Source organism: Lissotriton vulgaris, chromosome 9, assembly GCF_964263255.1.
Source record: "Lissotriton vulgaris chromosome 9, aLisVul1.2, whole genome shotgun sequence".
NCBI classification, from domain to species: Eukaryota; Metazoa; Chordata; class Amphibia; order Caudata; family Salamandridae; genus Lissotriton; species Lissotriton vulgaris.
The window spans coordinates 225,558,837-225,586,126 of record NC_141697.1 but is presented as its reverse complement, the minus strand read 5'-3'; the positions used below and the strand labels follow the sequence as shown (position 1 = coordinate 225,586,126).

General features: G+C 48.0%; 1 protein-coding gene across 1 annotated transcript in view; it reads left to right on the top strand.

The window, feature by feature from the left end:
• PNN (pinin, desmosome associated protein) overlaps positions 1–25,686 on the top strand; it is a 108,722-nt gene extending 83,036 nt beyond the window's left edge. The window contains exon 9 of the mRNA XM_086937352.1: positions 23,450–25,686. Within this exon, the coding sequence (XP_086793478.1) occupies positions 23,450–24,861 (1,412 nt within the window). The 3' untranslated portion in view covers positions 24,862–25,686. The remainder of the gene's footprint in view (positions 1–23,449) is intronic.
• The last annotated feature ends 1,604 nt before the right edge of the window (positions 25,687–27,290 follow it).

Genomic DNA, 27,290 nt, shown 5'->3' with positions numbered 1-27,290 from the left:
TAGATTTAGCGGTCGAAAGGTGATTATTTTCTGGGCACTGGGACACTGGACCAGTGTCATGCGAGAATTATCTTACAAAAATAGAGTGAAGCCATTAATCTCTGAAACTGTAGAGAAATCATACTGTAGAAAAAAAACTAGAACGGTGAATGTTGGACCATAGGATATTCCCATAGGTTATTATTCTACAATTAAAACATTCCTAGCACTGCAAATTTATTCCTAGAACTGTGGTTTGAGCTTGTAAGATATGGTTTACAGGACCCCTTCCCCCTTTTAAACTTTGTTGTATCTCCTGACCTTCCAGTAAAGGAGGAAGAAATGACTGCTTTAATACCTCCTTACCATGGTAGAACCTGAGGCCCTTATTTGTAAACAAAGTTATGCACATTTGGTCTTATAGAAAAAATCAGAGCCTACTTATGACTATGAAACAGACCAACAAATCACTAAAGGTTTATCTTTGAGTCTAATAAAAAAAAAAGTAAATTTTCTGAGGATGTCATTTAATATTTTCTTTTTAGTTTCCCATCGGCTGCTAACAAAATTAAGATTTATTCCTGCAAGCATCACCTCTTGTTCACTGAAGCTTACCTGAATACATATTTTGAAGTCTTGTTTGAAGAAATGGATGATGAGATTGCATTTTGATGTTTTTTTTATTTTTTTTATTTATTTATCGTGAAACAGCACATTTACAGATCTCAAATAGCCATTCGCCTACATCCCTTCTCGGGCCGGCAGTGGGCCATCACATCTTTTCCATGACTCATAAGCGTAACAGATGAAAGGCGACAACCCCAACTGTAAGGCGAACAAGTAATCCAGACGAGTCAGGGCTCCGTAGTTAGGCCAATATCATCAATGGTGAGGTGTGCACTGTGCGCATACAGACAAATCTATTCATTTTTAACATTTTCTCCCAACCTGTTACCCACCCCAAGAACCCCGCCTCCCCTCAACTGGACCCCAGTCTGTGCTCTTCGTGTAAGTTAGCGTGTGGCCTGTCGGTGTGTAGTGGCTTGTGCTGCATGCTACCTCCTGTTGGTCCGGGGGACCGCTCCTATGTTCTCACACCTCCGGGGGTGCTATAACTCCTACTGTACAATATCGCACTGTTGTGTAAGGGACAGCCCTATCTGAGTCACCCAGGATCCCAGTGTGGGTCACACCCCAGTTCCTCCCCTTCCCCCTCAACTAAGTCGTCCTCTTCTATCCTGGAATTGAGGTAGGTCTGATACAACCCCCAGAAGTTCCTGGGTCGACTGCGGGGCGGAAGTAGCTCACTGTATGCCTCCGCTTGTGTGTTACAGTACGTCATATCACTAGCCCATCGTTTCAGCGTAGGTAGAGGGCCCCTCATCCAGCATAATGCGACTACTCGTTTTGCGAGTAGCAAACCCATGCTCACCAATTTCCTGACTGGGGCAGGTACATTCTTCGTGTAGCCCAGTAAAGCGAGGGCTGGGTCCAATTCTAAGTTCGATTCCACTATCGTGCTTATTTCAGCGAATACGGTGGTCCAGAACCTCTGGACTCCCGGGCACAGCCAGGCTAAATGTAGAAAGTCCGCGACTTGGGCGTGACATCTCTCGCAGCTTGGCGTGTCTCGGAGACCATACCTGTGCAGCCTTTCCGGCGTATGGTACACACGTTGTAAAAATTTAAAGTGGATCAAGCGATGCCTCCCGTTCAGTGAGATCCTCCTGGAGGCCGCACAGCAGTATGCCCACATGCTGTCGTCTATTTGGGTGTTTAAGTCGGTCTGCCAGGCCAAGCGCGACCTCGTGTAGAGCAGTGCGTGTGCGCATGTCCTATCTTGTAAAGCGTAGAAATCAGCTTCTTCGGTGACTCAGTATCTATGACATATACTAGTTCTGGGACTTCAGGAGGTTCTTCCATGTCAGGGCCTAGCAAATCTAAGAGTGCACTGCGCACTCTGGTACTGGAAGCGCTGAAGTAGTGAGGGGCGATCCCTCCCTCGTGACAGCTGGTCCCATGTCTTTACCTTCCCTTGCTCGAATAGGTCTCCCAGTGTGCGTGCGCCCAAGTCGCCGAGGGCCCTGTGCACCCCTGGTTCCGTGAGTGTGGGGAGCCAAAGTGCCCAGTGTATCGGCATATTGGGTGCATACATCAGTTCTTTATTTTGCCTCTGCAATATGGAGTGCCAGGCATGGTTAGTGGACAAGAGGGAGTCCAGCGTCCCCACTCTACGGTCCCTAGGGCCACATATAGTCGCTGGGAGCGGGGTAGGGTCTGCAAACAGTCTTTCCAGGATCACATGCGGGATGTCCTGATTACCGTGAATCCAAGTGTGGAGGTGGGAGGCCTGCGCTATTCTATAATAGCGTTCCAGGTCTGGTGCAGCCAGTCCCCCTTGCTCGTACGGCAACTGAAGTACTTTCCATTGCACCCTAGGTTGTTTTCCAGCCCATGCCAGTCGCACCAGGAGTTTGTTTATGGTTGTGAAGAAAGCTTTAGAGAGGACAATCTGGAGATTATTAAAGAAACAGAAACCTCGGTAGAATAACCATTTTCATCATAGCTATTCTTCCCATCAGCGACAGCGGGAGCTTAATCCAGAGCTCGATGTCATCTGCGAGTTTGCTATAGGCAACTCCGTAATTTTCCCTCCGCATAACGTCAGGATCCGTGTGGAGCATTATGCCCAGATACCTTATCGGCTCTGTGGACCACTGGAGCGGGTATTCCATCTCGAAAGGTTCAGTGATTGGGGTCAGGGGAAAAGCCACTGACTTTGACCAGTTGACCTTCAGTCCCGAGAGCGCTCCAAACCTCACAACTTCCCTCAAGACCGATGAGAGGTTATTGACCGGGTCTCTGACGTATAGCAGGGTGTCATCCGCGTACGTGGATATACCGATCTTGTAGGTGGGGTAGTTGATGGCTTCATAAGAGTGGTATTCCCGAATCGCACTTGCCAGTGGATCTGCCACCAGTGCGTAGAGCAGTGGGGAGAGGGGGCACCCCTGCCTCGTGCCTCTGCTTACGGCGAACGGCTCCGAGACTGCATCCCCCAGTCTAACTCTCGCTGTGGGTTTATGGTAAAGCGCGCCCAGGAGTTGGAGGAATAGATCACCCAGTCCTAGCTCCCTGAGTACTCTGCGCATGAAGGGCCACTCCACGGAGTCAAACGCCTTCTCCATATCCAGGAAGACTGCAACAGCCCTGGTGTCATGCTTGGTGTGCTGCATGGCTCCCATGACCGTGCGGATGTTGTAAGTGAGGTTCCTAGCCGGGATAAACCCTGCCTGCTCCGGGGCCACCAACTCCGGTGCTACAAGCGCCAATCTGGTCGCCAGCACCTTCGCGTACAGCTTAGCGTCCACATTGAGAAGCGACAATGGGCGGTATGAGCCAGGAAGGTCATGTGGCTTGCCTGGTTTCAATATTGTGACAATGAGCGCCTCTCTCATAGAGGGCGGCATAGCGCCGTGTTCACATATTTCGTTAGAGGGTGGAGAGGTAAGGCAACAGCTTGTCTTTATACGCTTTGTAAAAGGTCACCGTTAAACCATCTATCCCGGGCGCGCTTTCCGATCTCATGCCGTCCAGCGCGTCTGATATCTCCTCTCGGAGTATAGGGGACATCAGGAATTCCCTCTGCCAGTTCTCGAGGAATGGCATTTTGATATAGCTTAGGTAGTTGTCAATTTGGTCCTCAACTCCCGAAATCTTGTTTGTGTACAATTCCTCGTAGAAACCCCTAAACTCCGCAAGGATGTCTTCCTCTGCCGTCAGCACCGCTCCCCCTGCAGACTGCATTTCTGTGATCGCCTGCCTGCGCCTGGAGCCCTTCATTATCCTGGCTAGCAGCGACCCTGGCCGGTCTCCCTCTCCGTACGTGCGCGCTGTCGCATATTTACCTAGATGCCTGACTTCCCTGTCTGCCTCCTCATGAAATTCTTTCAGTAGTTCCTGCAGGGTCCCATCCCCCGTTGGGGTTGGGTCTGTCAGTCGACTTCTCTCAAATTCTGCTATTTGCCCCTCTAGGTACGTCAGTCTGTTTCTAATTGCTTTCAGGACACTAGAGTGTTTAGCCATGACCATCCCTCTAACGTAGACCTTAAACGTCTCCCACACCGTCCCGAAGCTGCCCACTGTGCCCAGATTAGTAGCGAAGAAAGTATCTATGTCCTCTCCCAGGTCAGCCCTAAACGCCTCATCCAACAAGGAGTATGGTGGGAATCGCCACGTGAACGGTGGTATTCTCTGCTTGGGGGTGTTCAGTACTAACAACACTGGGGAGTGGTCTGATAGTGTACGAGGGAGCACCCTACAGCCCCTGACTGTAGTGAGTAATGTAAGTGTGGACAACCAGTAGTCTATCCTGGTGTGGATGTTGTGGTATGCAGAGTAGTGTGTGTATCCCCCCCTAGCGCTGTGTCTCTCCCTCCAGACATCCACCAGCCCCAGTCTCACCATTTCTACTTGCATTTGCTGCGCGGCCGCCGCCGGGCGCTGGGGGGGGCCCTCCGATCTATCTAGCTCCGGGTTAAAAGTGAAGTTAAAGTCTCCCCCCCCCAAAGCATTCTATCTGTGGGCCACTCTGTACAGTGTCCCGCTACCGCCGCGTAGAAGTCAGGGGAGTCGTAATTCGGGCCATAGATATTCATGACCAGTAGGCTATGCCCCTTGCCTGTACACTTGCTCAGTACAAATCTCCCTTCCGGGTCCGCCTTCAACAGTGTAAGGGATAATTTGGATTTCGGGTTGATCCATGTGAGAACACCCCTTGCGTGCGATGTGAAGCCTGCGTAAGTAGAGTTTCCCTGAAGCCCTCTGTATGTGAGCATCTTACTAGTGTTGGGTAAGTGAGTTTCTTGCAGTAGTGCCAGGTCTATGTGATGTCGCTGAAGGTAGTGTAGCACCTTGCGGAGTTTGCGATAGTCATTTAATCCCCTCACGTTCCAGGTCAGCGCCTTAATGGTCTCTGTATCACTCAGCAAATCTTCGTGAGGTGTATCAGCCATCGACAGTTAAACAGTATATCATATGCATTTCAAGTACAAGTCCCGCCACCCTCCGAATGCAGCCTCTGCCAAACACACCTGTGGAATGCAACATTTCAGAGCACGTTTTGAGTCCCCCCCCCCCCCCCCCCCCCCCCCCCGAGCCTCCCTGATCCCCGAACTTCCAACTCTTCCCACCTCCCACAGTCAACCAACCCCAACCTGGTGTGACCGAATCCCCTGCGTCCCTCCCCCCGACCCATCGACAACTCCATTCAACACTTTCCCAAACCGGCTCAAAACGAGCCGTAACCGCTGTAAGCGCTAGGGCAGAGGTAGCCTACTCAGTTCTTGTGCCGTCCACCGTCCCTTCGGGACGTCCGTGCAATGTTCCTATGATGCCCCTTCGCCAGCGCCCCCATAAGCGAGTGCAGCAGTAATCCGTAAGCACAGTATCCTATCAACAAGTTTGTGTCTACCCCTCCCTCCCCCGACCTCCACCACTCTGTCCTTTCCTCGTGTCGGGTCCCCGTAAGGCCTCCCCTGCTTAGTATAACCACAGTAGAGACAGCGCAGTCCCGCGCCGGAACCGGTTCAAAATGCGCAGCTCTCACCCACAGTATAGGATACAGTAGTCCAGCGACTGCATTGATTCGCTCCGTGTGTGAGTCTCCCTTTCACCCAGGAGGGGGGTGACTTGAGTGCGCAAGCTGGTGAGTCCCCTTTGTGTGTCACCGACATCCCTCCTCTCGTTAGTCCTGTTCCTCGAGGTCATCATTGCCAGTGCGCTCGGCTGCGCTTGCCTCCGGGCTCCCCCTGTTCTCCCTGAGCCACTGCTTCAACGATTTTTGCAATTCTTTGGGATCTGTGAAAAAGTGCGAATGACCTTGCCTGTTGATGCGCAGCCTCGCCGGGTATAACATGGCGTAATCCAACCCCAAGTCTCTAAGTTGCTGTTTGTACGGGACGAATCGTCGCCTCTCCTCCTGCACTTTTGCGGTGAAATCAGGGTAGAGCGATATGTCCATTCCCTCATACTGTAGTTTCCCCTTCTCACGGGCAACACGTAGGGCGGCGTCCCTGTCCCTGTAATTGAGCAGTTTCGCTATGATCGGTCTAGGGTTTGCGCCCGGGGGAGGCCTCGGCCCCAGGGTGCGATGTGCGCGTTCCACTATAAACATTGGTGAAAAGGTGTCGTCTCCCAACAATGTCTTCAGTAGCTTTTCAACAAAGAGTTCCATCTTGCCAGTTTGGGTCGACTCCGCCACACCCGTGATGCGGACGTTGGATCTCCTGGAACGCGCCTCCAAGTCCTCCGATTTCTCCTGTATTACTTGAAGTAGCCTTCCAAATTGTTTGCGATCGGCGTCCCATTCTGTCTGTGCCTCCTCCGCCTCCGTCAACCTGCGCTCCGCCATATCCAGCCGCTCCGCATGTTTGTCCACTCTTTCCGTCCTACGGTCCATTCGATATGCCAGCGCGTCTATCTTGCTGCCAATGGCCGACATTCCCTCCTGCAGGCCCTTCTCCATGGTCGTAAGCATCCCTTTTATTTCTGCACACAGTGAAGCGCCCGGGTCACCTGTAGCTCCCGGAGACTGGGCAACAGGCTGTTCCGGCTCCTTCTGTCGACGTTGGTCGAATGAGAGTTTCGTCTGTGTTCTGTCCCCCTTGCCCATCTTTGCGTTTACAGGGGAGGTTGGGCACCTCGAGTCGAAGATAGGCTTCTAGTGCTCTGCGCGTGGTCTCTTGCTGTTTGCGGGCCGTTACAGGGGGTCGTCGACCAGCCTGCACGGTGCGTGTGTCCTGGCGGGCGCGGACAGGCCCGTATGCCTAGATTTCTGGCCGCTGTGTATGCACTCTCCAATGTCACCAGTGCTGCCCAGGGCCGCTTCAGCGCGCTGTTCTTGTGTTGGGGGCCCTCAATCCGCCTTTCTCTCCTCTATCCTTGCTGTGCGCCCCCGAATCGCTGGGGGGGGCCTGTTGTTAGGGGTCAAGGGTGCGTGTACCTTCACCAGGTCTCGCTGGTGCCACGCGGTGCTCCACTGGCTTCGTTGAGGAGACGGCGTCTGTTTCGCCGTTCCGGACACCCCCAAAGACTGTTCCGGGCCCCCTCGGGTGCGCTTCAGAAGTGGGGAGGTGCTGTGAGTGCCGCCTCTAGCGGGTCCCGGCAGCCCCGGGTCGTTAGCTCTCCTCGGCCGCACGTCGGGTGACGCAGCTCGGCTCCGTGGTGTAGGAAAGGCTGGGGATCCTGGCCTGGTCCGGCGCTCTTCGAGCAGTCGGGCAAAACAGGGTTTCCCGTGCTCGATTCTCGCCCGGATTGCAGTCGGAGGTCTGTCGGGGGGAGGGGCGGCAGCTCCCGCCGGTATCGCTTGGTGTTCACTGCTGATAAAGGATTTTTGCCGGATAATTGTCGGCGCTGGCTCGGAGCTTTGCTCTTATGCGTCCGCCATTGACGCCGGCTAGCTCCGCCCCCCCTGCATTTTGATGGTTATCTTCATCCTCTTATATTACCTATGCTACCTGTGTGTGAGACACTAAGACTCATTTGATTTTGGTTTGACCTAACAGAAGCCATGCAAGCCATGCAAGGCTGATGCCTTGTGAGGTTGAATTTTTGATTTTAAGAAGACTGACCTTTTGACAGTGGTGCTCCCTGCAAGAGTAATTGTCCTGCTTCGATTTTTCTCCTGGAGAGCTTTGGATGGTTTTCTTCAAGGACAGTATTTTTCTCTGGAAAGTCACTTCCATCCTTACAGTAGTAACAATGGAAATTAATTTAAGTCAAATTGTCATTTAGGTTTTTCAGCCTAAACCTCCTGTTCATTCAGCTGAGAATCTTGCAAAATGAAGAACGATTTAAGGCTTTGCAAGTTTTCTTTATTCAGACAATACCCTTAGCATAACATTATGTACTTTGGCACTGCAAATAAAAAGTCCAACCCCACTCTTCCCAAGTGGATGGCCTTTTTGTTTTCAGAATATTGCAGTCAAATTTAGATTTTCAGACTTTAATACTCTCCTATCACATGCATTCTTGGCCTACAAAAGACCTTATACCCATTACTGACCATTGTAGGGCAGCAACATTGGGCTACTCAGTATACTTTCTCAAAATATTATGTTCGAAGGCATGGGTGACTGTAGATACACATGCTCTGCATATTCCGTGCACCAAGTGTTCGTTCCGGAGTTGTGCAAGTTGTTTTTCTTCGAAGAAATCTTTTGAATCACGGGACGGCGTGACTCCACTCCGATACTTCGCATGTGCATACACTCCTTTGTTAGATTGTTTTCTCTTCACTGTCTGGTTCAGACGTGTGTGCGCGCCTCTGCTTCGTGTTTCAACTCCTTTGAGTACTATTTTTTTTTTTTTTTTTTTACTGTCTTGAACAGTTCCGATCGCGCTTCTCCCTTCTGCGCTGCTTTCGCTCTTTCATCCATTCGTGATCGCCCATATTGTTTTTTTGTGGCTCCACCCATCTCGGGCCTACTCCCCTGTGCTCTCCTTTTCATCTGAGATGCCCTTCTGATGAAATGCACACCCTTTCAATTTTGTCTGCGTTGCCATGCAAAAAATCCGCACACTTACCAACACCATGTGCAATTAGCTTTTTTAGCCAGACCATAGTTAGACCAACTATGACACCTGAAAGTCCTTTCGATCTAAGAAGACCCTTAGGGATCGACGGTCAAGTCGTATGGAAATGTCAACATTTTAGGTGAGAAGCACGCCCAGGAGGAGCTGGCTTTGGAGGAAGAACATGGAGGGTTCTCCCCTAATGAAAGCTCCAACTTGGAGATCGACCCGGAGATGAGCTACTTCCATCAGGTCAACTAGTGAGTACTATGGCCCCTGCTCCATTCCCCAAGCAGGTCTCAATACATACTCATTCAGAGATTGCCGGACCACCACTACCTTCGGGTCTCGGTCGGATCCGAAAGAATGTTTTGAATGCCCTGCTCTCGGGCCCGGCTCCTAAAACTGATCCAAAGGTAGAGCCTTCGAAATCTACCTCTATGGACCGAGACTGGCCTTCGGACCAAGATAGACCTTGAGTTCCAAGCAAAAAACTTGGTCTTAAACCAAAAGCATAAATTCTGAAAACTACAGATTTGAAACCCTCAAAGTCTTCATCGGCTTCCCTGTGTCTGGTCGAGCCCATTCTTGAAAATTGGACACTGGACTGGAGAAGAGTCAGATCCAGGAGGGAATAGGACAGATGTCTTCTCCCCGACCATAAATGAGGTTGTCCTTCCATGAGAAATTAGACACCCCTGTTCCCCAAAAGAAAAGGATGAAGGACAAAGCTATCAGTCTTACACACCAGCCTCCACCTACACCACCACCACCTCCTCCACCATCCCTTCCTGCCCCTCTTACATCTCCATTACCTGTCCCACTTGATTCATCACCTCCAGGGTCACCAGGTACAAATGGGAATTACACAGGCCATTGGGGGGGATCCTGACCCATGGGATGCATATGACTGACCACCTTACACCCAACAATCTAAATGAATATCCTGCTCATCCATCTCCTCCAGAAGATGCTATTTAATACCAGCAAGTAATTGCTTAGGCAGCTGCTTTCTACAATGTTGAGCTCCGTGAAGACTCCCTAGAACAGGACATTTTGTTAAGACACCCTCTCTTCCACACACAGCCACTCCATATCTACCCATGCTTCCCGCATACTTTCTTGTTCCCAAAAAGACTCACTATGGCAAATCTTAGATCTCCTACCAGTCAATCAATACATCCTATCAGAACATTTCCCTATGGTTACCCTACAGGATGTCCTTCCACTTCCCCCAACAAGGTGACTTTATGGCAACACTGGACCTAGAGGACTCATATTTTCATATACCAATATACCTTGCATGAGATGTCATAGCAGCCAAACATTACCAATTCAAAGTTCTACCTTTCAGCGTGACAGCAGCACCGTAAGTGGTCTTAAATGCTTTGGCAGTAGTGGCAGCACATCTAAGTTCACGCATTTCTTTACTTGGATGATTGGCTACAGTGCCCCGAAAGGAAATCGCTGTAACTATCACTGGCTGCTCCCCGCGGGGTGGTGTGCTGCGCCACTGATCGCGGCATCGATCCGTGAAGCAGACAGATTTTGGGGTGGAGCCGGGCCGCAGTCGCTGAGGGAGTGGTGTTGCCACGCGCCCTCTGGCTGACTACGCGGACATCTTGCTGAAGGATCACCCTGCACTTCTACCGCACAGGGTGATTCTGCTGAGCCTGCGGCCATCGCTGTGTGGCAGTTGAGTGGGGGGCGTACCTCACGGCCTAGCCATCGCGGCCCTGCAGCGACACCGGAGTTAGAAGTTCCTGTGGGTGCCCATCGAGGTGACCGCACACGATCCTCTGCTATCTGGTTTCCCTGATTACTGCTCTGCCCAACGGACCTCAGAGCCGACCTGCCGTCGAACCGTGAGCCCGCCTACTGCCGACCTTTGATGTTGAGGTCCCTGCGGTGGTTGTGAGATGACGTGGGCCTACCTGCAGAGGTGGGCTGGACTTGACACCTAAGGGATCCTGCTGGTCCTGGACTGAGCACTGCCTGCTTTCAGATCCCCTTTTCTGAATTTCTTTCAGATCAAGCGGCATCTGAGCCCCCAGACTATCTTGCTGCCGACCAACGCAGCCAGCGATTGCCGAATGACCCAATCACCACTGTTGTGGCGGCGTAGTGGGGCTGCGGTGATAGTCCCTGGGCGGGGGGGGTGCTCTTTATGATTGACAATCGTGGCCATCTCTCGCCAGCACTAACCTCCTCGTGGAGCGAGCATTGATACGAACGCTGGTCCTGCCTGCTAGAGGAAACCACACTTTGTGGGCTTTGCTCCCAATAAGGCATTGTGGCGCCCCACTGTTGTCACTGACTCAACCCGCGGCCACTGATTGGCCCCTAACGTCCTGGCAGGTGAGATCCGGTGTGACCGAGTGAGGAAGCTGAGCCATAGCTCTACCCCCCCCCCTACCCCCCTCCCTTATTTAAAGGATTGAGCGCAGCCTGCAGTACGTTATATCTGGCACAGGCCCACATGGCAAAACCAGACCGGCCGGATAGGGCTTTGTCCCTCATGCAGGTGGCGGTGAGTAACCAGTTGGCCCAACCTCCCCATTACTGCATCTGGCGCATTGCTCATCATGGCGAGCGGCTGTAGTGGTCATAATCTGCTCCAGACAAAACTAGGCAAATTTGCTTGGAAAAAAGAGCAAGAGGAAGCGCAGAATAATCCAAAAGCGACGTGGGGCCAACCGGAACCTACCTTGCTAGACATTCGTGCCGCCATCACGACAGTAAGCCCTTCCTTGGAGGGCCTGATTGACACCTTTTGCATCAGAGGTCTCCTTATTCAGAGCAGATATGCGAAAAATGTCTGAGCGCATCACTGAAGTGGAATCTACAACCAAGAGTCTGGTGTCTGACTCGGACCTCCTCAAACGCCAAGTTGCGGATCTTAGTCTACCAAGACAGGTCTGAACTCCATCTCGATTATGAGGGCCGCATGCACCGCAACAGTGTCTGTATACTGTAAGTGCCTGAACGTGTGGAAGGGCAAGCGGCGGACTTGTTCGGAGAAGACCTAGTGCTGCACCTTCTCCAGCTTAAAGGTTTATGCAAGTATTTTTCCATTGAAAGGGCGCACAAGATGCCGGCTGGCAGACCAAAGCCTGGAGTGCCTCCCCGACCCATCCTGGCACGCGTGTTTAATTTCTGAGACATGATATTGCAGACAGCGAGAGAGACCCCCACCTGTAACCTTTGAAAAAAATAAGTTACCTTCTTCCCCGACTTCATGTTGAGGATCCAGAAACCACACAGCAGCTTTTTGGAGGTGAAACGCGCCCTTTGTAATCAAGAAATCAAATAGGCTATGATCTTCCAGGCAAAACTTCGAATTAAATCAGAAGGGACAACCTGGGTTTTTTTCAGCCCTGAAGATGCATGGGACCGGCTTGACGGCTGGCATACGGTTGGTAAGCGTAATAAGGTGCGCCGTGGGACTGAGAATCCAGATTGACCCGGCCGCCAGCACGAATCCCCAACAGGTGGTGCTACCGCCGTCTAATACCCCAGAACAGAGACCTGCAGCCTACAGAGCCCTCAAAGACAGTGATCTGTTCACACTGAAAGTGTTCTGTAACACCCCCCTTTGGTCGCCTGATACTTGTGCCGCTGCCAAATCCAAAGACGTAACTACAAACTGTGGTGGGATGTTATTAGCTTCTTGTACACACATAAGCTAGAACTTAGTTTCTCCTCTGGAGGTATGTATTAGGGGCAAATGCACTCTAATTGCCGCCGCATGGAATGGGGTTGGTCCACGTTCCCAATTACTTTAAGGGTGGGCGATAGGCACTCTGCAAGTTTAGCGTGGCTGAAGGTTCACTGCCTGTCATGCAGGGAGGCGGGGTCCTTTTGGGGGGTTGGAGGGGCATGTTTGTTTTGTTTTCATTGTTTAATTGTGATAGCGGTGGAAGAGAAATGCTACTTGTGCACCTACATTCAGGGAGAGGGGGGTTTTCTTACACGGACACCTATTGTATACATTCTGGACATGGGTGTAACGCCCCCACTCATATACACACACCATGTTGTGTCCTAGTATGAAGCGATCGCTTCGCATTGTCACGTGAAAAGTTAACGGGTTGGGTGACAAACTGAAGCAGGGGTAGTGCTCCTTTAGCTTAAGTGTCACACCCCGGATCTAGTTGTACTGCAGGAGTCGCACCTGGTCTGCAACTTCTGTAAGGCACTTGATCGCTGCGACTACTAACTAGTTGCCCACACGGGTTTCACCTCTAGTTTACGAGGGACCGGCATTCTCATCCGAAAAAAATGCCCTTACATAATGCACAACGAATGGACTGACGTTCAGGGCAGATTCACCACGACTACCGGGACATGGGTGGGAAAACCCCTCCAAGTACTTTCGGACTATGTGCCTCCAGTGTTCAAGACCACCACGTTGACAGACCTGGGTAGGTTATTACTTGATCTTCTGAACAGTATTTTAGTCATGGGAGGGAACTTCATCCTGACAGTGGACAGTTGCGTTGACCGCCACCTCCCTTGACAAGATCTGTGACACCTCACCCCTACTGGATTTTCTTTTGGCCTATGGCCTCATTGATCTTTGGCGCCACTTTCAACCGTTTGCACAAAACTTTACCTTCCACTCTGTCGGCCATGTTAACCAGTCCAGGATTGACTATTTGTTTACACGCGCTGATGACCTCTCCAAATTTCGCAGACACCACGCTCTTGGCACGCGGTATCTCTGATCATTCCCCTGTCTTGACACAATTTAACTCATCCCGGGAATGTAGCAGTCCTACCCTGTCCATACTCCCGTGGAGTCTGAAGATACCACATGTCCGCCGCGCCCTCCTGAAGATGGTAGATCATTACTTTGCTGACAACACGAATACAGTTCAGTCCCAACTGATTCTGTGGGTTGCTTTTGAGGCTGTCATTAAGGGCCATGCACTGTCACTGTTGGCAGGGCACAAGAAAGAACTGAGGGCACGCTTGGATACACTGGAGCGAGAAATTCGATATTTAGAGGATATGGTGGTGGTCAGCAAGGACAAACCGCTCACCCACACTCTCACGCGTCAAGATTATAGGCAGTTGACAACCAACATAGTTAGGTCAAAACACAAAGCCAGCAGACATAAAATATATGAACTGGGAGATAACACTGGGAAATTACTTGCGTGGTTGGAGAGGCAGGAAATGGCGCAGCACTTGGTGCCTCTCCTTGAGACAGATTTGGGTTCAATGGTAGGTGATCCCCAATTAATTGCGGAGGTCCTACTCCTCTGTCACCTGTACTATCCTACAGGATTCCAGAGACCTCCTGGCCACTGTTCCAGTTGCCACTCTCACTCCGGATGATTGTGATGCCTTCGATGGTGACTTAATGGAGGAGGAAATAGCAGTAGTCCTATGGGGTATTAACTCTGGCAAAGCCATAGGCCCAAATGGACTTCCAATTGAACTGTTCAAATTTGCGACTTCTAGGATAACATCCACTCTATGCGCCTTGTATCTAGAGAGGTAATGGGGGCATTGCCCCAAGATTTGATGCTAGCCTCCATGGTTGTCATCCATCAACCAGGTAAACCGGCGACCGCTGAGGTAAAGATCCTGGCTAAGATCTTAGCCAATAGTTTGATTCCAATACTATATAAACTGGTGCATCCAGATCAATCTGGCTTTATGCCAGGCCGCAACACGGCCCTTAACCTCAGAAGACTGCACGGGGTGATGGGGAGAATCCACACTATTCAAGAAGGTGTGGCCCAGCAATCCTTAGATGCCAAAATGGCGTTCAACATAGTGGCCTTACCTCCTCGCTCTACTTGAGCAGGTGGGGTTTGGCCTGCACTTTATAAAATGGGTCAAACTGTTATATAAAGACCCAACCGCCTAAATTGTCGTAAATCAGCATACCTCCTGGCAGTTCCGATTAGAGAGAGGGACTAGACCAGGTTTCCCTCTGTCACCCCTTATATTCGCATTATTGCTAGAACCATTGCCGACCTGGATCAGAGGGTACCCCATGATTAGGGGACTGAGATGGACAGACCAACATGAAGATAGACTTTCCCTCTATTCTGATTTTATCCTGCTCTTTATCGCAGCTCAATTCACCTCGGTCACCTCTGACCGTAGGATTCTACATTTATTTGCGATATTCAGCTCACTCTTGATACACAATTAACTGAACAAAATCTGTTCTCTTCATGCTCCGAGGCGCTGTACCATGGATGCCCAGGGCACCAATATAGTTATGGCTACCCAGGGGTTCCATTTACCTGGGCATATGTCGCACCACATCCCACACTGTTTTACGACAATCTCAAGACCCCGTTGACCAGGCTCCATAATTATGTGCTTCATTGGAGGGCAGTGGCCCTTATCTTGATCGGCAGGGCGGCATTGTGCGCTACCTTGAATTCTGTATGTGCTGCATAATTCCCCCCCATCAAGTCCCCAGTGCCTATTGTGCTACAGTAGAGAGTGAGGTCAGAACCCTTTTATGGGACAGGAAAAACCCTTAAAGCTGCACACAAGTTAACCAGGAGCTGGTATGACGGAGGAATCGCGCTACCAGACTTAAAACGGTACTACTGGGCCGCCCAGCTTGCAGTGGTCAATCAATGGGTTTTTGCCCCTCTATCCGAACCGGCATACCATGCAGACCAGTGGCTAATGACTCTGGTGGGATTCCTCACTCTCTACTCCAATGCCTCAAGGGACCAACAGCCCAGACAGTGGCAATTTGGCAACGGGAGAAAAAAGTGCTGGGATGGCATAAAAATCTGACTTTACTCACTCCCCTGTGGGAATCCGAATTGGACATATTGAGCTGCTGTGCAGCCTTTGATAAATGGGACCTAAACGCCATCTCTTCTATTGTGGATCTGTATCAACTGGCGGAATCAGAAACGTTCCGCTACTTACAAATCCGCCATGTACTGACCTCAGTTGTGACTAATGGAGAGCTATACCAGTCATCCCCACTAGAGGACCAGATCCTAACAGGCCCCTTGTCACACAAAGCCATTTCACTCACATACCATAAACTAATAAACAATAAACCTGATCCGCTGGTGCGTCTCTGGCAGTTGTGGGAGTCTGATCTTGGGTACCTAGAGGACGATGACTGGCAAGAAGCCCTCGCCTCTCCCAAAGAGGTTGCAAGCCCAATGCGATTATGATAGATAAACTATGTAGGGCCTTGAGTTGAATCAATCAGCACATACACTAGTTAAGATGGGGCGTCGTCCGGACCCTAGATGTCTTAGAGGGTGCACGGCTGAGGTTACCTTTTTCAATACGATTTGGGTGTGTCCAGCCCTTCAGTCATACTGGGTGAGGATTGTCGCTACACTTACAAGGGTATGCGAGAAAAACATTACTCACCTCCCGAAACTATGTTTGCTAAATGTGTGGGAAGCCACTGATTTGACTCGCACAGAGCGCACATGGGTGTCCCTGAGGTTTGTTCTCGCCGAGAGGAATATTGCTCAAATGTGGGGGGCCGGGGATGTACCTACATATCAAAAATGGGCCAATGAAATGGATACTGCGATAATTGCTGAAAAGGATGTCTTCAAACACAGGAGATGCCTCAAAAAGTAGTCCCATAAATGGACTAAATGAAGTGCGTCACGGGGTGAATTATGTGCGTCTCCAACTGTCGAATAATGCAGGACGAACTTGGACATTGATCTCTTTCCTCCCGAGTAATGCAGATTCTCATTTGCCATATGGTCTAAATTCCCTTTTGTAATGAATGTTGAAAACTATGTGGCCTCACGGCCTTCCACTGTAATATCGCAAATATTTAATAAAATAAAAAAACTTAACTGCAGTAGGGGTATTCTTTAAAGGTGACTTGAGCCACACTGCTTGCAGGTAAGAGAATCGGTTATGGGGGCCAAGCTTTGGGAGTTAGAACAACCAGGGGGGCACAAAGCAGTACCCAACATACACCATCAGTGTCAAAGTAGCGGCAGGGTGCAGGGCTTTGAAGTTTTCCTCTTCGAGCACGGGCCCATCCTGGGGGATGAGGCAATTCGCCACTGCCCAGGATGTGTATTGTTTCTGGTCCCAGAGAGCATGGGCTGGTCTGGTGGTGACCGGTTGTCTACAGCCTGTGTGAGATCACACCATGATTGGTAGGGTTCAAGGGGGCACCTCTGAGGAGCCCTCTGGGTACATGGTACAATAAATCCCACACTGGCATCTGTGTGGATTTATTGAAAGGAGTGGCTTGGTACCAAATACTCCTATGTTCAGTAAAGCCATCATGGTACTGTGGAACTCAAGTTGCCCAGCCCATGTACTCTCTATGGCTTCACTGGCACTTGTAATATTGGGAAATGGTGCACAACATTGTCATTGCCTGGATAATGTATTTCTTTACCAATTGCACAATATTGTTGGGACATCTGTGCATGCAGATAGGCCCTCACCTGGAGTATTGTGCACCCTACCTTAGGGCTGTGAGGCCTCCTAGAGGGATGACTTAACTATACTGTCAGGCAATGCTAGGTGGCATGGCACCGAGGCAGGGTGCCATGCCGACTTTGCCATTTTCGACAGTGGGGGTCAAATCTCCTGGGTAGCCCAGGAACGGCGACTCCACACCAGGCGAGGTAACCAGGACCACACTGTCTCTGGCTCCCCTCCAGCTGCTTCTCCCTGGCTCCCCTCCAGCTGCCGCAGGCAGTGCCCCCACTCCACAGCGAAACTGGGATGCCTTCTCAGCGGGGAGTGGCCCAGCCAGCAGACTGGATTGCCCTTGCCACTGCTTTCCCGGTCGCAGACCACCCAGTCACCTCCGGTTCTGTCTCCACATCATGGCTTCCATTTTGAAGTGCAGTCCTCCTTCTGCGGGTCACCTTTCTGTCTTCGGTTTGGGCCGCGCCGGTTCGCTGGCACTTCAAATGGGCACCATGCCTAAGCTATGTCATACTTGCTCTAAAGTGGCAAGTCTCAGCCATCTAATAATAATAAACACACTTATAAAGCGCATAGCTACACTAACTAGTGTGTCCCAGTGCTGCAGGAGGTACACAGGACAGGATTTTGCCGGATGATGACCCCTAACTGCAGGAGCCTCACACAGGTGCAGCCATCGTGCTCTCTGGCGCCCGTAGTTACATTTTATACATGATAAAATGACAATTAACATGGACAGCCTCATTCTAACACTCTTAGACTCATCACCCGCCTGCGAGAAAACAATTTAACAAAGGATTGGATGCCCATGATCATGATCAGATGGAGGAGTCACTTGGTCTTGTGACTCGAAAAACGTCTTAGAAGAAAAACATGCACAGCTCCCGACCCAACACTACATGTTAGGAGTATGCAGAGCATGTGAATCTCCAGCACTACATGCCACAAACAGATGCTTATAGGGAAAGTAACAGATTCTCTCTTGACAGTAACATGTGTTAGTGACTCTGTCCAGAGTTATTTGAGACTGTTTCCAATTTTAATGTTACCCAAATCTATACCATTCATTGTGCCAGTCTTTGACAAAGTTATTCTTCTCTGCCACACAAGTTGCTGCCTTTGCAGTTCTAACCTTACGACATTGAATGATTAGAAAATATATCCCCTCTCAGTTCTTGCCTTCCGGCTGCTTTTAGATATTTGTAGCGAAAGACGTCTTATGGACGGTACCAAAAACCTGTGGTAGGCTTAGAGCTACCCATTGATTACCATTAGTTGGCTTTCGTGTTACTCACATATGCTTGCTTCTTATTTTCTTTTTATTAGGCCTCACCTACGCAGCGCGCATGCGCTTCATAGGAGACCTTTAGCCGTCGCTCTTCACTTTTTGAAGCACTGCACTCGTGCTTGTGGTAGCACACACCTTGCAGGAGCACACAGCTGCGCGCCACAAGTGCTTGAAAAAGTGAAGACTGCTCTCCCAAGCGTGTGCGCGCACCACTCCTTGCAATGGCTCCTCCCATTTTGCTCCATTGCACACAACTTCTCTTCACGCTGTTCCTGGTTGCAGCTACTCATCTTTCGCTCTTTTAGTCTGCTTTTTAGGTCTCACCGCGGCATAGGCGAAGGTAAGACAAGTAATCCACTGGTAGCTCCCGGTTTACTGCTGCTGGCACCCGGTTCACTGCTGGTGGCATCCGAGCAGGGCGACAATCACCATTCATTGACGGTGCTCCCTCTCTGCAGTTCCTACCTTACTGCTTAGCCAGGCAGAATTAAAGGCTTGCGCTTTACGGGGCACATTTGGACAGTGCGTTCTTCAATGCCCGGGGCTTTCTTCAAGCGGTCTGCAGTGCACAGTGCTCAGAAAAAAAACTGCAGTGTTGTGTGCTTTATGCAAATTACATGTTTGCAATGCACACGTTGTCTTTACAAAAGTCTTTCTAGTTTCTGGCTTGTTTTTATTGCTGTAGTCTGCATGGTATGAGCTTGTGACTAGACTCATGCAGCAGAAAACAGGACCAGCTTCACTAAGTGCTAGTCTCTGCAGTCCCTCTCGGCGCTCGTAAGTGGCCTCATGTGTCCTTGCTGGAGGAGTTTTGTGATGGTAGTCTCTCAGTGACCTGCATTTGGTGGTTTCTTCTTCCTGTCTTGCTTCTGTGAAATTAATATTCAAAGTATATCTTTCCCGCTGTCTGATGGCTCAGCGGCCTAATTTTCAAACTTGGGAATGCTTTTTGTTTTCTCCAGTACCATACATTCACGTCTTAGTCGGATTGCTGCCTCTTTAATTCTTATAAGGTTGGTTAAAATAAGGAACATTGAGGTATGTTTCAATGAACACCTATATTTTAAGCACCAAGATACCACAAGGGGGAACATGTGCTTTACAATTACACATCACATTGGCGTGTACCATTTTTTCTCTCCACACTTCTTTTTTTCTCACTTTGCTATCTCCTGCCTGTCCCAAATCCGTACCCTGCATCTGCCCCACTTTCTTTCTTGCATTTATTTATTGCTGCTCAATCTGCCCGTCCTCCTTTCTTTACTCATTCGTTACTACTGTGACCACTTCCTCTCCACCGCCTTTCACCCCCCACTCTAGTAATATCTACTTCAGTTCTCATTCTGTCTATGCTCCTGCACTCACCCCCTCTCCCCATTCCCACTCTAATTCTCCCTTACCCCATTTCACTTTCGCTGCCCCCTCTTCTGTTACTTTCTCTCCTTTCCTGTTCCTCTCCTTGCCCACCTTCTTCTCCCTAATGCTCCTCCTCTTAGCCTCTTCTGCTCCTTTCTCTCTTGTCCTCTTCCTCCCCTCCCGCATCTTCCTTTCCTCTCTTCCACCGCCTTTCCGAGTTCCTCTGCCTGTGATCCCTCTGCATTCCTTCCCGGACTGTGCCATCTGTCCTTGGACATTGTAGTTCTCTCTGCAGATAGACAACCAGTTTCACAGCCTCCTAGCCCCAAGCCCAGAATCCTGTTAGGGAAATCACAATAGGCGATGTGATGTGGCTCATGCCCAGAGCCCTACCGGGGATTCAACCTGCCCCAGGACTTCCTCAAGAGTCGGAAGGGGACGATGCTAGCGGCTGAGCTATTGCATTGATTGCGTAGTGATTCAGCCTTGTTTTTTCCCGTTACCCAGATGTATATAATACACACAGGCATCTGTGAAATGCTGCCTCACCCACGCTGCAGCTGTCTTTTATACAGTTATCCCGTTGACCACAATTGCCCACATAATTCCACTCCACAACACAATTTCCTTGTACACAATTCTCCTACATACCACAATTCCCCTACATACCACAATTCCCCTACATACCACATACCGCCAGTCCACAACCCAGAATTCCACATCATGCCACAATATTCAACACCACACCACATGATTCCACTCCAGTTCATACCACTACATGATGCACAATCCCACTCCACGTAATTATACTCCATAACACACAATCCCACTCCACATTCAGTACACTTAATATCGCATAATTACTATCCACATAATTCCACTACAGATAACGACTCAATGCCACTCAATTCTACGCCACACAGTTCCGAAGCAAGCAATTTCAATCCAACCCACATAAATCCACTCCTCACCACACCACATACATCCACTCCATAAAACATGGCTAAACGACATGGACATTACCAACGCCGATAGCTCTAAGATTGGTAGTCCATTTGACATGACTGCATCATCGCTCCTTGTGTTTTTTGTTGAGGTTGGGGGAGTTTGGTTCCCACTCTCGTTTATGTATGCTGTGAGTGCTCTGCGCAGTGTGTGCTGTGTGCATCTTGTGTACAGTGTGATTTTCATTACGTTCAGCTGGAGCACTGATAATGTATGTCACGTGCAGAGTAAAATACATGGCCAGAGGGGGCTTCAGTAGTGTATCAAGTTTAGTGTGCGTAATCTGCCTTATGTGCACTGCATTGTGAGAAATTCAAAGAGTGTGAGCAGTGTTTCCTCAGTGCAGATTATGCAATATGCGAAGGGCACAATCTGAGTTGAGTGTGAATGGTGTTTTGTTGTGTGGACATTACCATAATATATAGCCTCCACGGCATGTGCATTATGTGCACATTATGATCTGTTCAATAGAAGCATATGGCCCCCTGTGCTCTGTCTTCGGTAGCTTGATTTGCTGAGTGTCTCTTCCCTCTCCACCTCGGAGAGCGGTGTGCTGGCTCTCCTCATGCTGCAGATGGGTGTGCACTTTTTAATCATAAGCTAAACATTTTTTATTTTAAATCTTTTTTTTAATAAGGTTGTTCAATTAAACATAATCTCATCTTAATTATTGACCAGGTAAAACAAATGCATGTAACATCTTTTTTATTATGTCTTTGCAACATGCTGCACAAAAGCCACACAACTCTACAACATAGCTTAAACACATTAGCAAAGCCGATAGCTCTGGCTAAACACTTGAAAGAACCCAAAGGCGAGACCTATTGGGTTTGCCAATGCTTGTATACTTGTCCAACCCCCACCCACCCTAGAGCTTCTTTACCTTCCTTACCTTCCTTTTAATTAAATGGTATATCCATCCACCGTTCATATTCAGGTAAATACTTTTGTCTTTCAGCACTGAATGAAAGTGCATGTGTTCTGTGTCTCACCCTGGTCTTATGTCCTCCTGTGACCCCCCCCCCCCCCCCCCCCTCCTCTCAAATTCTCACCCCTGCGCACTCCTTTCAGGCTCTGTTTGTTCTTACTTCCTCCATACCTCAGCTTGTTTATAGTTCCCTCCACTTGGTATTTTTGTCTGCATTTGTGTTCTTTTTTGACATTCCAGCTTCCTTTGTTGCTCCCCAGATCATTTTTATTTGTTTCATGACCTCTCCACATCTAACTCGCCCCAACATCCCCACCCCAACCCAATCCTCTGTTGCTCCGCCTCCTGCCCTAACTGCCCAATTTGTTTAACAAACTTATTGGTACTTTTTGGCAGAAGGTCTTTTGTGATAGTAAATATTTTTTTTAATGCATGGCTCCAAGTGGCATCCACAATCTTCGACCATAAAACAATTAATAAAATTGTACCCTCTTCAGCCTGCACAAGTGCACCTCGTGACACATGCCAGCAGCATTGTGGCATATACTTCTGCATGCCTGCATCATTGCAGCTTTTCTTTACTTCGTTTGACGTGACACGTCTGCAAAAAGCAAAGGCAATTGGTCAAAAAGACAAAACCTATTGGCTTTGCAAAGGTTTGTTTCTACGGGGTATTTAGTAGTTGTCCATAGTTTAGTCTTTTGTAGTAAATGTGACGGAATGAAAGTTGGCCCGTTTATCTGCCCACAAAAATGAAAACGTGGGTCTAAACTTTTTTTTTTTCTTCCTAAATGCAATGTGAATTAGTTTTTTCCTTGTCATATGCAATATCTTTGTTTTCTCTCCTCCCCGACTGCCAAAACCTGTAATCTAAACAGATCTTAATATAGTGAACCTGATTCACTGTGATGTTGTTAAAAGTGCTGCATTGTTCAATTTGTAGGATTTTAATGCTTATGTGAAGTAGTAATTTGTTTCACATTTTTTATTAATCATAAACGCTTCCATTAGCTTCTCAGGCTAAGCTTGCACAGTGTTCCCATATTTAATCTACTAAAAGGAACCATTCAATATTTACTGACTGACTGTTGCAGTTTCGGGAATTTTATTTATGTAATTTTATTTTTTGTGCAATAAACCTTTTCCCATTGATGCAACTACTTGCTACACACAATATATTATTATAGAAACCATTGTAGATGTTAACACACATTTCACATCCCCAGTTGTTTTTTATGAGCATGGTTGAGCTTTCCATAAATTTAGCAAGTACATTTTAAAAGTATAGACTGCTTCACTTTTCTATTACACAGGGTTCACGGGGTGTACCCGCTGAACTCCATCTGCCGCACACCTATTCTCAAATCCTGCTTATGACTATGCATTGTGTTAGGTATGCACAAGTAACATATTTTGTTTTCTATTGAAAGTAATAAACATTTTGACTTTGCAAATGGTATCCAAGTTAGAAATGGGTATTTTAGTGTTACTGGAGTGCAAGTCAAACTTGCAGGTAAGGATTAAAGTTGAAAATTGCTTCAGTCCCTACTTATCAACTAAGAAAAACAGCTCTACTGGAACTGAACAAAACTATACTGGCATTACTGATGTATCACATCTTTAGACTGTTTGAGAGCACTTTGAGTTTTAATTGTAATTGAGATGTATTAAATTTTAGTTGTTTAGTCACCAGTCATGCTCCTTGATAACACTGCAGCGGGTTACTGTAGGAAACAGTCGATTTTCAGTTAAGTTCAGAAATAGTTTAAACACCCAGAAAAAAAGTTGGGTAACATAGCAGCAGTAACCTATCAGACTCATTAATTTTTACAATTATGCCTTTATCTTGCTGTTTTCGTCCATTTGCCTTAATATGTTGTGTGATTTTGATTTCCTAGCATTACTTGAGAAAAGGCGCCTGGAGTTTGCAGATCAACTTAACAAAATGGAGGCCAGGCCTAGGCGCCAGTCTCTGAAGGAAAAGGAGCAACCAGCAGCACAGCGGGAAGAACAGAGTGAAGAGCAGAACAAAGAGAACAAGGAACGCGAAGAGGGTAAGGTGGTTAAACTCGAGGAAGAGATGGATGTTCTAGAAGTGATGGAGGTAACAGGTAACCAGAGCAATGATCTTGAAAGGGAGGCAGCAAGAGAGGAAGAAAAGGAAGTGGGTCCAACTCATAGTGATGTAGAAAAGGAGCAAGAGGAGGTAGTGCATGAGGAGGAAGATCAAAAATTGGAAGCTAGTGTTGCAGTAGAAGAGGATGAAGTGGACGTGCGTGAATGTGATCAACAGGAAGATAGTTACCAGGAAAGTACACTTGTGTATGAGGAAAGTATGTTAGTGTATGAGGAAAGTGAGGAAGCAAGGGATGAAAACAATGAGTATTCAGCAGTTGATCAAAGCCTGACTGAAAATAACCATGATGATGACTTTGAAGCAGCAGCGGAGGCTAGGCATGAAATAGACTATAGTATGGCAGAGTATGACACTCAGCCCGAAAATGAATCTGTTGCTGAAATGGAGAGAGATAACAATTATCCTGAAATGGAAACTGAATCTCCAGAGAAGCAGGAGAGGGAGCTTGAACCAGAGTTCAGGCCTGAAGTAGAAATTCAACCAGAGATTGAGCCACAGCAGGAGGTTGAGGTTGAGCCTGAGCCCGAGCAGGAGGCTGAGCCTGAGCAGGAGTCTGAGCCATTTCCTCATTCTATCCATACATTACAAGAAACAGTGGATGAAGAAGCTGTTTTGTCAGCATTTAAACTGGCTGAGATGCAGGTACAGGATATTCCATTACCACCTTTACCACATAAAAGTAAAGCTAGAAGCCGAAGTAGAGGTCGAACTAAAAACAAAATCAGTAAGACTAGAGGCCGTAGCAGTAGTACCAGCAGTACTAGCAGTAGTGAGAGCAGTAGTAGTGAGAGCAGTTCTAGCACTGGTAGTAGTTCTAGTCGGAGCAGTTCTAGTAGCACTAGCACGAGTAGCGGCAGCAGTAGCAGAGGCAGCAGCAGTAGCACTAGTAGCAGTAGTGAGAGTAGAAGCCGTAGCAGAGGAAGAGGTGGGCATGCTAGGGACAGGAAGCGCAGAAGGAGTGCAGATAGGAAGCGAAGGGATGCCACAGGGTTAGATAGAAGTCACAAGTCTTCAAAAGTTAGTGGCCGAGATGTAAAAGGATCAAAGGACAAAAGCTCACGGTCTGACAGGACTACCAGGAAGAGATCTATGTCCGAAAGTAGTCGGACAGGCAAGAGACCATCCAGAAGTGAAAGAGAACGCAAGTCAGACAGGAAAGACAAAAGACATTGACGGAAGAGACCCACTTGTTACACCAGAAGAGACTTTGAGGAATGAAAAGTATTCCTTTCCCAACTATGGAAAGAGGACAATGCCTTAACAGTTGCATGTTGTAAAATTGTTTTGGGAAAGCGGTGGCTGTTAAAAGTACCAGACATTCTTGTACTTTTTTCAGTTTTGTAAAAGGTTATGTATCAAATTATGGAACAATCAAGAACTTGTAATAAAACAAAGGAAGGCATTTACATTCCTTTGTCTTGTTTTCTTTATTCTTAAACGACCGTCACCCTATTCTTTGTAATTTTAAAGACAGACTCTTTTCTGAAGTTTGTGCTTGCTTCCAGTTCTGTAACATAGTTCCATGTAGAATAAATGTACATTTAATTATTATTTTTAATTACATTATTTTGTTTTGACAGTTTGAAGTTTTTTTTTTGGTGGGAGGGGCAGAGAGGAGCGAGGTGTATGTATAAAGATTTTATTTTTCATAACGTTGTCCAGTGTAAATGTTTTCAACACCCAACTATTTTTGGTCCTATAAAAATCTAGTGGGGTCGCTTCAATGGCCTAATGGCTTCAGTTCAGATGGACGTTATTCTTGTTAAATTTTGAAGTGTATGAAGTTCATCCTGGAAAAATCATTTTAAAAAATGCACTGTGGGGAAAGTGGTTAAACAAAAAACTGTTCAAAATAAATGCAAGACATAAACAGAAGTGTTATGGTGGCAAAGTATTTTATCAAAATTGTATTTGTTTTATAATTTTGTATGACTACTTTAGATTACACTGTTTTCTTGTTCTGTACCTGTGCAAAATAAACATGGCTTTTTAGACAAAGGTGTAAGTGCATATTTATTTTCAAACCCACTATATTAGAATCCATAAGGATAAGTGCAGAAATCAAAACCACTGATGTTTAGGGTAAGTCATCGGTTATATCCTATTTTTAGGAAATGGTGTTCTTAACATTTTCTTTTGCAGTTAAGACTCAATGATACAACACAGTTTATCAAATATATTGACTAAATATAATGTCTAGTAATTCACTATAGGAACCCATGATTCCAATACTCCAATCTGTCACATTTCCCTAGAGCACTGTTGTGTATGCTTATACTAAATCTGTGTACTGCAAGTATTAACAAGTCTTTACACCTTCTACCCAGGATCTTTGACCAGATGAAAACTTGAAGGATGTAGTATAATGCAGTTTGTATTTGGGGGTAGAGGGCAGTTCCTATGTTTAGAGTTTTTGCTCTTTAAAGGAGCCATCCGGTGAATATAACAATATGCCTCAAAACCCAAGACCTCCTCCTCACATAAAAGAGCAGTCTAGCATGCTTATTGTTAGTGATGCAGGACTGGGTTAAAAGAACTGTTCCTTCTATCTGATAGAGACCTCTAGCTGCAGATTCCTTACCCTTGAATTTCAGACTAGATTAGCGGAATATGCTTGCTTGCTGGTAGGTGATGTTTGTCGGCTCCGCGTGACATAGTCTGTGTTGCCTACACCGTTGTGACATTGTGCTACCTATATAAGAGCCACTTCGTTGCGTTGGTGTCGGTTCTTTTCTTTCTACACCAGTTAGAGCTGATCCGTAAAGAGAGCTACCCTCTCTTTGTGACAGTTGTTTTTTTTTTTTTTAAAGGCTTCCAGATTCAAGCCTTGTGGCTTCTGTCACTGTGTAACAGATCCACACCTGGTGTACCTTTGGTGCATGAAGAGCGACTACAATTCAAAGTCGTGCTCAGACTGGGCCAGGTCTCCTAAAGCTTTGTGGGAGCACGGTCCCTTAAGCTACTTGCGGCTCAGCGCTGTGCCATTTGTCCAGGAGGTCTTTCTTGGTTCTGGTCGAGAGGAAGGCCACCCCGGGAGCCGTAAGTCTTCGTCCTCCCTCTCAAAGTTCTTGAGTCAGTCAGGTAAGAAGCACAAAAAGTACTAGAGTAGACAGAGAAGTTTCTGTGTTCTAGGCCTCATTCGGCTGAACCTGTGCCTGGGTTTGCTCAGCGATTCCAGTCTTTCCCTGTAGCTGGAGTGACCGCCGCCCAACTCAAGGAATTTTATGACGCCATATGTCTCAAATTTGGGCGGACCTGAACCTCATGGCATGCCTTCAGGCCCCGCAGGCTCAGAGAAGACCCAATTAGGTTCTGCGCTGGCAGCTCCAGCACTGGCATCGATGACCAACCCTCTGACCCATGGATCCGGACCAACAACTGTTGTGCCACTGAAAACAACCCTGACACTTCTGCCAGCAACAACCTCATTCTTATCCCGGAAGACCCGGAGCAGGATCGTTGTCCTGCACCGGGCAACCCAAATTCCCTCCCCCCGAGAGTGTGGGGGGTCCAAGCTTCTACCTCATAAGCTGCGTTTCCTTCTGCAACCCCAAGAGGCTGGGTAGTTGGAGTAAGAAAATCTGTTTGAGGCATGTGAGCTG